Source organism: Aedes aegypti, chromosome 1 (assembly GCF_002204515.2).
Source record: "Aedes aegypti strain LVP_AGWG chromosome 1, AaegL5.0 Primary Assembly, whole genome shotgun sequence".
Classification (NCBI taxonomy): Eukaryota; Metazoa; Arthropoda; class Insecta; order Diptera; family Culicidae; genus Aedes; species Aedes aegypti.
The window spans coordinates 125,857,036-125,871,600 of record NC_035107.1 but is presented as its reverse complement, the minus strand read 5'-3'; the positions used below and the strand labels follow the sequence as shown (position 1 = coordinate 125,871,600).

Sequence of the window (14,565 nt, the reverse complement as noted above, 5' to 3'; positions counted from 1 at the left end):
AATTTTTATTTGTAGATCTTAATATAGTTGGTAAAGACAGGAACATAACGTGGTAATAAATTATGATCATCATGTTTAACAGTTTTGGCAGTCACATATTAGTGAACTGAATTCAAGTGGAATTTTCAATGCGTGTACGAAACGCAAAAAGTGAAAATAAGACAGAAACAGGGCAGACAGAAAGTGCAGACTCGAGCACGTCTCTTTCGAATTTATGGTGCTGTCTCTCAGCAGCGCGTGTAGCACCGAAAGAAATTTGAGTCGCACCCCATAGGTACCTGCTTAACAAGGCGAATCCAGATTGTGAAGCTTCTGAATATTTCCCAGTAACAAAAATTATTTCCTGTGACAACCATGAGAATCCAGAGGTATACTCGGTCTTTAGTAACAAAAGATGTCACACTAACATTCTCCGATGACCGTAAGGACGACGTTATTGTCTTCATAATGTTTGGAAATAACGAAATTGTACACTAGAGATGGAAAGCTACTCCCGGGAGTCGTATGGTTAGTTCCTTGTGAAATTTTGATTATTCTGGTCTATCACGAAGTAGCAATTACGAACTGTACGGCCATCAATTCTCATGCTCATGCCCATGCTCATTAGAGTCGATCAACGAGCGGTCAAGTTCTTCAACTACAGCTTGATCAAAGCCTTTGCACCGACAAACGACAAACCCGATGACGTGCGTTGCACAAATGCGTTTACAAATGTCTGGACAAAACCTATGAAGAATACCCCAAACTCGACGTAAAAATTGTCATCAGCGAGGCTAATGCACAGCTCGGGAGAGAGGACTTATTCCACTCTATCGTTGGTACGACGAGCCTTCACTCCGTTACTAACGACAATAGCATTCTTTTAGTGAACTTTGCTGCCACCAGGGGGATGGCCGTCAGTAGTACCTACTTTGCACGCAAGGATATACCTAAGCACACCAAAATAGCGAGCTTTGCAAGCAAATCGACCATGTTCTGGTGGACGGCTGACATTTTTCCGACGTCATCAATGTTAGAACTTCCAAGGAGTCCTTATGTCAACTTAGACCACTATCGACGAAGTGCTGCAAGAGGCAAGTGATAGGAACCATCACGCTGAGATGATCTCATTGGACATCTCGAAAGCACTTGAACACCATTTGTCCTAAAAATATTACCCAGCTGGGGCCTAACCGGTCACATACTGCACATCATAAAGAACTTTCTCACTAACTGATCCTTTAAGGTGTTTATAGGGGATGCCTATTGCACCACCAATCTAGCTATTTGGTTCCGTGTCGACTGATTACGGTCCAGAAACCGCATTCTTAGCATGCTGCCGAGCAACTGAAAACAGTGAGTCGACAACTAGAAAGGAGCGTCCAAAACAGTTCTGGTCCTCACATGTTCCTACATCATGCTTCCACGAGCCAAACGATGACAAAGACCGCCAGCTAAGGGATGCGGACTTAGCTGGTAGTGCAGCCTGTTGACTTTCTGACATCAGCTAGATTGAGGTGGTACGTCTCGAGCGCCAGTTCACCAGGAGGCGCGGCTCAAACAGCGTCTCTTCTGGTATCCAGCGGATGAGAAAGAAATACTGAATCGCGCACAGCTAAATTGCAGGTGGTAGCCCCTTCAGCATGATCGTCTTAGTGCTAGTTGGCGCTTCAGCGATACAGGAGTGTTGGCGCCAATTAAGCCACCCGTAAAAACCTTATTGCGAATAACATAGGAGATAATACGACCCGGAGCAATCGGCAAAAACCCACGCGACGATTACGATTGGAAGCTTGGAAAATGGAACTGGTTTCGCGGTTGTGACAAGTTCATCTATGATGAACTAAATGCTCGTGACTTAGATTTTGGAATTGTCAAAAGCAGTTTTTTCGTTTAAAATCAAGAAAATTTACAGGAAAATGTGTTCACTGTATTCTGTTCTCCAACCGAAACACAGTGAACACATTTTCATCGAATAATTTTTCTTCCGGACAGCCCTGTCGTCCTGCTTAGTCGCGCTTAGTCGACGACTAAGAAGCTTTTCACAGATATTTTTAAAGAATTTTTCACCCGAAGTCATAAAAAAATAATGTGCGAAATCAACAACAATCGAATGCTCCATAAGATATCAATCGGAATTTCCAACCTCTACCTACCAACGCTCTGGAGTAATTTTACTCCATTTCATATAGAACTTCATATAGAATAGGAGTATATTACCGCCCTGTAGAAAATCAATAGAAATTTACGAGCTGTATCAACGCCCTAGACTAATTTCGCCATTGCTACAGGCCTGTAGAACATCGAATAAAAAATCCAGGCTTTATCAACGCCCTAGAGTAATTTGACCTTATTCCACGTAGATCAATGTTGAAAACTCCAAGCTGTATCAACGCCCTGGAGTAATTTTACTCTGTCCCATATATATCCGAAGCATCCTAACGCCCTGTGTGACATCAATTGAAAAAAAAGCTTTATCGACGTCTAGGAGAAAATTGAGGGAGGTCAAGTGTAACTTTACGTCCATCTTTACGCCCCACATCACTTGAATATTCCTAGCATTATCAACGCCCTGGAGTAATTTGGACTCGTGCCATGTAAATCAGCTGCATCTTAACGCCCTGTGCGACAAATGTCAAGATGTATAAACGCCCTTGACTGATTTGACTTTGTCATACGTAGATCAGGTGCAATGCTCTGCATCAATTAAAAAATCCAATTTGTATCGGCGCCCTAGAGTAATTTGAACTAGTTCAGCTGCATCTTAACGCCCTGAAGGACATTATTAAAAAAATCAAGCTGTATAAATGCCATGGATTAATTTGACCTCATCCCATGTAAATCAAGTGCATCTTGACGCCCTGTATGACTTCAATAGAAACTCCAAGCTCTATCAACGTTCTGGAGTAATTTAACCTAATCCCATATCGATTAAATACATCTCAACGCCTTGTAGGACATAAATAGAAAATTCAAGCTTTATCAACGTCCTGGTATAATGTGACCTTATTTTACGTAGACTAAGTGCATCTTTACGCCCTGTAGGACATCAAGTGAATATTACAAGATTTTATAACGCACTGAAGTGATTTGACCTTGTTCCATGTGCATTTTAACAACCTGTGGGACAAATGTCAAGTCGTTTAAACGCCCTCCACTAATTTGACCTTACGTAGATCATGTACACCTCAATGCTTTGTATCAACTGAAAATTCTAATCTGTAATGACGCCCTGGAGTAATTTGACCTTTTCTTACGTAGATCTTAATTAAGGTACATATTAACGCCCTGTGGGACATAAATTGAAAATTCCATGCTGTTGTACCAGCTTCCTGGAGTAATTTGGAATCGTGTCATGTAAATCAACTTCATATTTTTTATATCTATTTTCTTTGTCTTACGACCTTGTTTTACGTAGATCAGGTGCAACTTAATGCCCTATATCCATTGAAAATTCCAAGCTGTATCAACGCCCTGAAGTAATTTGAACTCATACCATGTAGATCAGGTAGATCTCAACGCCCTATAGGACATCAATTAAAAAATGCAAGCTTTAGCAACGCTCTGGAGTAATTTGACCTTATTGCACGTAGTTCAACAACATCTTAACGCTGATATCAACGGTCTGAAGTAATTTGACTTTACTCCATATTGATATTTGCGAGAGCTGGTGCATATTTACGCCCTGTTGAAAATCAATAGAAATTTCTTAGCAGTATCAATTCCAGGGCGTAATTTGACTTTATCCTTAAAAGATCAGATGCATCCTAACGCTCTGATTGATGTCATCGAAATTTTCAAAATATTTCAACGCCCTGGATTAATTTGCTCTTTTTTCACGTATATTAGGTACCGTAATCCGGGGGCAAATTGATCACTATTTCATAACTTTTTGTCACGTTGTCCATTGGAATTCAAAAATTGTCAAATTAATTTCGGTAAAATCAGTACTTCATTGATCTCTATCAGTTTATGTTATCATTTTTTTATGAATAAAATTTAACATTTCATAGAATTGGGTTTAATATCAAATATTGAAAATGACACATAGGGGCGAAATTGATCACTATATAATAAAGCATATTTTAGAATGTAAAATTTTCCTATCTACTAAATTTGGGTCTCCTGAAACTGATAATGATGTCAAAATTCTTGCAACTCGTGTATATCCTCATTTTATTGCAAAATTAAACTTTGTAAATCTGTATAGTACGCCTAAATGTATGCAATTTCCCTTGAAATAAGCACGTTAGTCAACAATAAACGGTTTTATGAGCAAAACACTATTTTTGTTATGCTGTACGATTTCAAAAATGAGTGCAGCAGTTCACACTGAAGCTTACACAACATTTTTAACAGTCAAAGTTTATATGCTGGCTTAGCACCAACGGATTGTTTAGTATCGACATTTTCAACAGTATTGCTAACACCTCCAAAACAGTGAATATTGTTATGCAAAACTGACCTTAATAAAAATAAAATAGCTTAAAATCATCATTAGACATCTTTAAACTAGAAAACATGGAATATCTGTGATGGCAACGAAGCATTAAGCATCCTTGAAAGGAAATGCTATTCGGTACCGACCTGATCAAATTCACCCCAGTGATCAATTTGCCCCCGGATTACGGTACATCTTAACGTACTCTAGGACATCAATTTCAAATTCTAGCCTGTTGAACGCCATGTAATAATCCAAGTTTGTCTTAGGTAAGTCAGGAACATCTTAACGCCCTTTACGACATCAATTGAATATTCCAAACTGTATTACCGCCCTGGAGTAATTTGACCTTATTTTATGTAGATCAGGTGCAACTAAACGATCTGTAGGGCATGAATCGAAAATTCCAAGATGTATCAATGCGCTGGAGTAATTTGACCTTAGGTGCATCTTAATGCCCTGTATGGCATCAATCAAAATTGTCAAGCTGTATAGTAATTGATCTTGTCTCATGTAGATCATATTAATGCTTTGTAGAACATCAATTGCAAGTTAAAATTTGCATGCATTCTGAGAAGTATCAACACCCAGGAGTAATTTGACCTTGTCCTATGAAGATCAGGTACATCTCAACGCCCTATTGGAAATTATTTGAAAATGCCAAGTTCTATCAACATCCTGCAGTAATTTCACCTTAGTCCACATTAATGAATTGAATCGCAACGCCCTGTAAAAATCAATCAAATTTTTAAATCTGTATCAATGCCCTGAAGGTATTATACTTTATTTCACGTAGATCAGCTGCATTTTAACGCCTTGTCGAAAACCAATAATATTGTGTTTGCTTTATGACCTTAACTAACGTAAATCAAGTGAAGAGTAATATTTCCCCTTTTAGTTGCGTTATCTGCTCTTGCGGGAATGAGCGATGCAATCAGGATCAATGTTGATTAGCGTATTGGTTAGCCCAGCAATTTATGTCTTATATTGGTGAGTTCTTTCCGTTTTATAGGTTGTTTATAATATCTATATTTTATCTCATATTATTTATCAAACGATTGTGCTACTTTTCCTAGAATGTCGTTTCCGCGAATGACAGTTTCCCGAATAATTGTTTTCCTCGAATCCATTTTTTCGAATGACCTGTCTCTTCGAGAAGTGATGCAGTTCATGAAGGTGCAAGAACAGTTCTCAGTGACAGTGTGCGTACTAAATGACTGGTCCGTTTACTACTCTGAAATGTAGGAAATTGTGAAACGGGATATTCGGAAAACAGACATTCAAGGGACTGACGTTCGAGGTAACGACATTTGGGGAATCTTTGTTTAGGGCAAAGTAGCACAATCCCTCAATTAAATGGGTATTACGATATAAAAGCATTTGCCTACAGGGCTTTATGTGCTTTATCCCTAATATTTTCGGTATTATTGAAGAAATTGTTGGTTAATATCTAGAGAGATCCTTCGATAAAAGCACGTGATCATTAAGAGGCCCAAGAACACTCTCGAGGTTTGATGAAATATGTTAAAGTTTAGAGTTGAAGAAATTTATTTGTTCTTAAGACAGTCAGCTCATTCTCTTGTTTATTTTGGACCAATAATTTTAATGTGATAGTGAAAACTTTCAAAATCAAGTATGCACCAAGAGCAGCATTTTCGTGTTTGTAAATTTAATGAAATTAGTTTGAAACACTTCTTTAATTGATACTTGACAATTAAAAGATTCCCTAATATATCTAACGTAAAACTACAAAAGATAAATCCATAGCGAAATATATTGAAAACCAGAGCAATTGTTGACTTCTTTCATTTTGATATCACCTAAAGATTTTTGATGCTCACCTCAACCGATATTTTATTTTTAATTTAAGCCGTATATTAGGCTAACACCTCTTCTTAAAGTAAAAAAATAACAGTTCAAACGGTCTAGATGTCCTGCTTTTAAAAAACTCTAAAAAAAATATTTGTAAACTTAATTGTTTGATTAATTTAAAAAAAAATAATATCATGATTCTATCTTCTATCTATGGTCACCCATTTGTCACCACCAGCAAGCAAGTACCGTAATTTCGGGTAAAATTGATCATTTTTCACTGTTTTCTGTTGATGTTTTCTAGAATATTATCAATACCATACAACGTAATACAGGAAAGCAAGTACGACGGTGAACTTCATTGGCTCATGCACCGAAATTTTCTAACAAATGTGATGTTAGTGCCAAACATCAGCTCTAAAATTAAAAATCGGGGAATCCCATTTAGGGGTGAAATTGATCACTTGTCAATGTGATTATTGTTTGTTTTAAAACTCACTTTACATATTTAATTTGGGCCTCCTGAATTCAAATATGCTTGCCAAATTCTTATCGAGGCAATATTTATAGAAATAATCAATAATTAAATTTCAAGAATATCACGAACAACGCCTAAATGTAGGCAATTTCCAAAGAATTTCCCTACTTTGTAGCAGAAAATCAATTTTTTCAACAAAACGAGCAAATTGGTAAGAGTTTTGTAAGTAAAATTTTGTAGTAAAATCTGTTTAGGAGATATATTTTTAGTTTTCAGGTTTACACCATGTCGAAATCCTTGTTTAGAACAAGAAGTTTATGGATATCTATCAATTTCACAACAAACTTGATTCTAGAATTTCACATCATTTTCATAGAAATAAACATTCTGTAACACAAAAAACTTCACCATACACAATTAGACATTATTTAAGACAGACAACGTTGCAATGAATTTGGTGCACCATAAGTAAGAAATTGAATCACGTGACCCGAATTTACTATATATAAGAATATTTGTGCTTTTTTATGAGAAGACATCATTAACGCCTGGGAATAGAAGCGCCTTCTGGGCTATATTAACGCCCTTCTCAAAAAGGGATGACTAAGAAGCTCAAATTTTACGACGACAGGGCTGCTTCCGGAGAGAGAATCGTCAACAAAAAGAACGTGATCGCGAAACTATGGAAAAGCTGTTCCGCGCAAAAGACACACGGAAGTTTTACGTGAAGCTTAACCATTCGCGCAAAGGCTTTGTGTCACAAGCCGACATGTGCAGAGACTGTGACGGAAATCGTCTCACGAATGAACGTGAGGTGGTCGAAAGGTGGCGGCAGCACTAACGAGCATCTCAATGGTGATGTGACCAGTAGCGAAGGTGGCACGGAAAAAAAAGTTTGGGAGCACGCACGGACGACGAAAGACTCCCGCCTCCAGATCTCGAAGAGGCAGAAACGGAGATTGGTCGGTTGAAAATAACAAAGCCGCTGGAGTGGACCAACTATCGAGCGATTTGATAAAATACGGTGGTGATGCACTAGCAAAAGCGCTGCCATGGGTTTTTTTTTTCAAAATTTGGGAGGAGGAAGTATAACCGAAGGAGTAGATGGAAGGTGTCGTGAGTCCCATCTACAAAAAGGGCGACATGTTGGATTGCGCCAAATATCGTGCGATCACAATTTTGAGCGCCGCCTACAAGGTACTCTCCCAAATTCTATGCCGCCGTCTATCACCAATTGCTAGAGAATTCGTTGGGAAATATCAGGCTGGATTTATAGGCAAACGAGCAACAACGAAGCAGATATTCTCCATCTGCCAGGTGTTGCAGAAATGCCGCGAATACAATGTACCCACACATAATTTGTTCATCGATTTTAAATAGGCATATGATTCAATCTATCGAGATCAGCTATGACAGATTATGCACGAATACGGTTTCCCGGTAAAGCTGAAAAGATTGATCAGTGATGTGAGTAGTCCGAGTATCGGAGATACTCTCGAGTTCCTTCGAACCTTGAATAGGGGTACGCAAAGGTGATGGATTTTCGTGTTTACTGTTCAACATTGCGTTAGAGCGTGTGATAAGAAGAACGGGGATAGACATAAGTGTCACGATCTCCAAAAAGTCCGTTCAACTACTTGGTTGTAGCACGCAACTTTGAGACGATGGCGGATATATAAGACTGAAAGTAGGCGAATCGGACTTAACATAATGTGTCGGGGACGAAGTACATGATAGCGAGGGGCTCAAGAGAAGACACGGCACGCCCCTTATCTCGTCCGCATGTTGACGGTGATGAAATCAAGGTTGTCGAAGAATTCGTGTACTGGGCTCGACACCAGTAGAGAAATCCAGAGATGCATCGTTGCTGCATCGTGCCTCTGGACTCCGCAGAACTCTCCGATCGAGCAAAGTTCTTCATCGCACGAAGTTAAACATATACAATGCGCTGGTCAGACCGGTACCTCTATGGACACGAAACATGAACCTTCGTGCAGAGGATCAACTCACCCTTGGTGTTTTCGAACGGAAGGTGTTGCGGACTATCTACGGCGGAGTGCAGATGGAACACGGAACGTGGAGAAGATGGATGGACCATGAATTGCACCAGCTGCTGGGAGAACCAATCATCGTCCACCTCGCAGAAATTGGAAGGTTGCGATGGGCCGGGCATATCACCAGAATGTTGGATTCTGCGAAGTCTACAGTACAAAAAATACTGTCAAGCACGTTATTTGCGTAGGTCCGCTGTACGAACATCTAGGCAGATGTACGGAATTTTAGGCAGCATCCGAGACGCCTTTCAAGGCGAAATATCGTTAATATCCTTCGTAACGAATGTTCAGTAAAAAATGAAAATGATTTCAATACCTTTCTGTAATTAAAGTAAAGACCGTTATTTTTTTTCTCTTTCTTCAAGAGGATTGCGCGCTAAACTCCCTAAAAATGGGTGGCATGTTTCTTTTCGCTCGGGTGCTGTCAGTTCAAGCAAATATGGCGTCGAAACATCAAGCACTTTGTGAGCATGTTGTATGTACGGTTTTACAAAACGCCGTAAGTGCCAAATGAAAGGAACCCGACCAAATTGCCACAGTGCAGTCCCATTGAGTATTTTTTCGGCTCCCTGAGTGCTCTAGTGTACAAAAATAATTGGCGGGCCAAGGACACGAAGCAGTTGACCACGAGGACCCGGAACTGTATCGGGAAAATGGACGTCAGTGACGTCCAGCGCACTTGTTACAGCATCCCGACTAAGTTGCGTCGTTCGGCTGAGCAGGGCCCCTTCTCCAATATTCATTGACGTTTTTTTATACTTTTAGTTTTTAATATAAAAAATACTGCATTCGTTGAAAAATCTTTTTTACTGTATGACTGAAACAATTCTCATTTTTTATTGAACACTTTATGTGAGTCTGAACTTCTTGAGCCCTTAGGATTCTGTTCCTTTTGAATTTAAGTCAATGTGTGGTTATCCCTTAGCTACTCTGATTACAACGATTGTGCTACTTTTCCCCGAATTCCGTTTCCCCGTATGCCATTTCCCTGAATGACATTTCCCCGAACGACCCGTTTCCTCGAAAAGAGGAACAGTTCAAATAGGCGCAATAATAGTTTTCAGGATGGATGGATGGCAGGATGGGGAATTAGAAAGAACGATAAGCAATCAAAAGAAGAAGGTATTTGGACATTCCTTGCCATACACATGTTGCCAAAAATGCTGAGGACGGTAAAACTCGTAAGATCCGCCAATCAAATAAAGAAGGGTGCATATCAGATGATCAGTACGTTCACCACCCTTAAATGTATAAAGATATGAAAATTATGAGTTCCAAAAACTTTTCGGGGAAGTGGATTATTCGGGGAAACGGGGTATTCGGGGAACTGGCATTCGGGGAACTCGCGTTCGGGGAAACGACATTCGGGGAAAAGTAGCACAACCGGTTACAATGCCTGGTTATGTGATTTTTATTTTTTGATAATTATCTTTCAATGACTCTGCGATAAACTTTATTAAGAACTGAGAAAATTCTAGATTTAGGCTAAAATACTTTGTAGCTGTTTTCCAGACGAGCTCTTTTGGCTCGTTCTGTTCACCGGACTATTGATAAACCTGCCGATGGTAAAAATTCTCTAAATAAAAAAAGAGAGAAAAAATCCATACTCAGTAGATTTACTGCTGCTGTAACTACCAAACACGCGATAGAAGAATGCTGATGGTATAATTAAGGTGAAACAGTTTTGAATCAACTTCTAAGATTGCACTAAAACTTCAAGAGCACAAATTTCGCAAAGAAAGCATCCAACAACCGTGCACTTTTTATTTTAGTTTTGTGCACTAGCAGAAAGCTTAAAATAAGAAGATCAGAAACGATGGCCAACTATTTCTCCAGTTTTATGCCTTTGAAATCGTGAGTAGGGGCACAAGTCGGCCATTGTGCCGGCCATCTTTGGATTCTGAGATGTTTCACCTTAAAGCATAAGAAAAATCGTTATGAAGCATCTCAGTAAATTATAATTTGTTATGGTAAAATCTATTATTCTTCGAATTAAAAAATAAAACGAATGCGCACATTGCACTGCAGTGTAACGTGCTATAAAATAAACATCCTTCCATACTCACCATCCATTTCAAACAGTCCAGGCACCCCATCTGGGAAGCCGCGTGGATCGGAGCCATACCATCGCGGGCGCGCACATATAGCGAACCACCGGCTTCCAGGACTAGAAATTTCAGCACCTCAAGATGTCCTTCCTGAGCCGCTAAGTAGACCGGGGTTACGTCGTTGTCCATCTGGGTGTTAGCGCTGCAAATAGAAAGAAATAGAAAGTTAAGATTGATTCGGTGATCTGATTTAACGGTACAAAATTCACTGTAAAGCAAGCGTGATCGGTGCATGAAAAGTGAAAACCCACTCGAGAGGATTTCACCGTCGCAAATCGTGTTCTAAACAAGACTTTGAATCGCTCATGCTAGAAAATCCAGACCCAAACAGCAGGGAAATAGGTTACGGAGTCAAGATTGTTCATACTCCAGAGCTGGTTCGACTGGAATCTCGTACCAGTACTGGCCTCTCCGCTGCTACCGTCTCCAGCAATTTGTCCGTACTGGAACACATTCTCTTTCGATAAACGCGCCGGAAAAGTGGCACAACGGATGGGATGATGGATAGTGTACCATTGAGCTTCAGGTATGTTGGGAGCATTGAAAATATGGGTCTGGCTGGATGATGCTTACTTAGTTGCAAAACACCTTGTAACTGGTGTTAAACGATTCGAGACTCAAAGAAGGGGAGATAATGGAGATGTGGATTGAGAGGGATAACTCTTCATCAACGATGAATTGATTTTCAAAAGCTGAAACAAGATATTTGACTCGCATTATTGAGGGTACTTGTGGGCTTACGAAACTCATCATAAACTTAGTAAAATGAACGATTTCATTCAATCGATTTATCGTTTTCTACAATAAAGGTAGCACAGGAAGGCAAAAATAGAGCATATGAATTTATTGTACGGCAACAGGGACAACGATTTGAAAGCGGATCTTGGAACGTGAATGTTATGCTCCTACATTTTCTTTTTATTTCTGACATAACGTATAAACTGGGACACAGCCTGCTTAGGGGCGGTCCATTAATTACGTAAGGCAATTTTCGGGGTTTTTCAACCCCCCCTCCCCCATGGTAAGATTTTTTGCATGAAAATTAAAAATTGATTATATGGCGCGTAAGAGATCTCAGACCCCTCATCCCCCATAAACCCTTACGTAATTAATGGACAGCCCCACATGCACAGTTATTGACTAGATCAGTGCTGTTAAGGCTAAGTAGCCCGTCATTCGTTTTGGCAACAATGATGAGTTTTCAGCTTGCATTTCAAAGTTATAAAAGTCAGTCTTGATAGTTTATATTGACCTGAAAAAGTATCACTGTACGTGCTAACATGCATAAAGTATGTTGATACTTTTTCAGCTGTGTCAGTGCCAAACTAACTGATTTTCTTTGATTCGAAATCGTGAGATGAATTAGCAATAATCATCAACGACGCGTACAAATTTCAATGACGGCCTACTTCGCCTTAAATGTCAAAATTGTGGAAAAATTAAAATGCTTATAGCACCCTCGCATGCGAAATATCGCATCAGCAAATATTGACAACCGATAGTAATTCGGAAAAGGTCACCGGGAAAAACATTTTCCGATGACTTTTTCCACTAGGAGCGATGATATTAGCAATATTCAAATCAGGTCCGTCCCACTCGGGCTCAGATTGGGTACCACCAGGTCCGTCACACTCGGGCTCAGATTGTGTACCACTTCTAGTACTGCATTTGGTCCCTCGGTAGTACAAAAGGTACCCAAGTTTGACAGATCGCAGTACACTTTTCACGGCATTCTAGATTACCTTATGAGCCATAAAATTTTGGGCAACTGCAAGGAACATCGAGGTCTTTAATTTGTCTTTGGTACCACTTCTAGTACTGCATTTGGTCCCTCGGTAGTGCAAAAGGTACCCAAGTTTGACAGATCGCAGTACACTTTGAACGGCATTCTAGATTACTTTATGAGCCATAAATTTTTGAACAACTGCAAGAGACATGGGGGTCTTTAATTTGTCTTTGTTCAAATGTCAAAGTCACGTGAAATTCGTGAAATTTAACAGCCCTGGACTAGATACTTTCTTTGCCAATAGACCATTATTTCATGTAAACACGTGTGGCAGAAACTTAAAAAAAACTATGCTCCAGGGTGGATTTTCAACCCGAGAAGATCCTCGACCGGTAGGATTCGAACCCATGAAAGTCAACTTGCTGAATGGCAGCGCAATTACCGCTACGAGTATCTGCTCTGCTCCTTACTAGTGAACTGCTAATTGTCGATGTGATTATGGAGGAAGTCCAGAATAATGGCTGGTCTTGTGATTTTTGGGTTAAGAATTAAGGAAAGATTTTTCAACTGTAGTTTGATCAACATTTATACGGAGTAGTGCTTCGTGAAACCCAAGCAGGACAGTTCGGTTTTGCGTCGTCCGATAGATTTGACTCATGGTTTCGCGCGTGTATTCGTTGCGGAGTTTTTTTTTTCCTGTTTTGAAGCGTCTTGCTGGGTAGTGCTTCGTGAAGCCCAAGCGGGACAGTTTGGTTTTACGTCGTCCGATAGATTTGGCTCAAGCTTTCGCGCGTGTTTTCGTCGCTGGAGATTTTTTTTCCTGTTTTGAAGCGTCTTGCTGGGTAGTGCTTCGTGAAACCCAAGCAGGACAGTTCGGTTTTGCGTCGTCCGATAGATTTGACTCATGGTTTCGAGCGTGTATTCGTCGCCGGAGATTTTTTTTTCCTGTTTCGGAGCGTCTTGCTGGGTAGTGCTTCGTGAAGCCCAAGCGGGACAGTTCGGTTTTGCGTCGTCCGATAGATTTGGCTCAAGGTTTCGCGCGTGTTTTCGTCGCTGGAGATTTTTTTTTCCTGTTTTGAAGCGTCTTGCTGGGTAGTGCTTCGTGAAGCCCAAGCGGGACAGTTCGGTTTTACGTCGTCCGATAGATTTGGCTCAAGGTTTCGCGCGTGTTTTCGTCGCTGGAGATTTTTTTTTCCCTGTTTTGGAGCGTCTTGCTGGGTAGTGCTTCGTGAAACCCAAGCGGGACAGTTCGGTTTTGCGTCGTCCGATAGATTTGACTCATGGTTTCGCGCGTGTATTCGTTGCCGGAGATTTTTTTTTTTTTTCCTGTTTTGAAGCGTCTTGCTGGGTAGTGCTTCGTGAAACCCAAGCAGGACAGTTCGGTTTTGCGTCGTCCGATAGATTTGACTCAAGGTTTCGCGCGTGTTTTCGTCGCTGGAGATTTTTTTTTCCCTGTTTTGGAGCGTCTTGCTGGGTAGTGCTTCGTGAAACCCAAGCGGGACAGTTCGGTTTTGCGTCGTCCGATAGATTTGACTCATGGTTTCGCGCGTGTATTCGTTGCCGGAGATTTTTTTTTTCCTGTTTTGAAGCGTCTTGCTGGGTAGTGCTTCGTGAAGCCCAAGCGGGACAGTTCGGTTTTACTTCGTCCGATAGATTTGGCTCAAGGTTTCGCGCGTGTTTTCGTCGCTGGAGATTTTTTTCCTGTTTTGGAGCGTCTTGCTGGGTAGTGCTTCGTGAAACCCAAGCAGGACAGTTCGGTTTTGCGTCGTCCGATAGATTTGACTCATGGTTTCGCGCGTGTATTCGTTGCCGGAGATTTTTTTTTCCTGTTTTGAAGCGTCTTGCTGGGTAGTGCTTCGTGAAACCCAAGCAGGACAGTTCGGTTTTGCGTCGTCCGATAGATTTGACTCATGGTTTCGCGCGTGTATTCGTTGCCGGAGATTTTTTTTTCCTGTTTTGAAGCGTCT

General features: G+C 40.5%; 1 protein-coding gene across 4 annotated transcripts in view; it reads right to left on the bottom strand.

Moving 5' to 3' along the window:
• Positions 1 to 14,565, bottom strand: part of LOC5567571 (putative uncharacterized protein DDB_G0282129) — a 271,047-nt gene that overhangs the window by 145,339 nt on the left and 111,143 nt on the right. For all 4 annotated transcript variants that reach the window (XM_021847212.1, XM_021847217.1, XM_021847224.1 and 1 more), the window contains one exon: positions 10,831 to 11,014. In XM_021847212.1, coding sequence (XP_021702904.1) covers positions 10,831 to 11,014 — 184 coding nt within the window. The remainder of the gene's footprint in view (positions 1 to 10,830; positions 11,015 to 14,565) is intronic.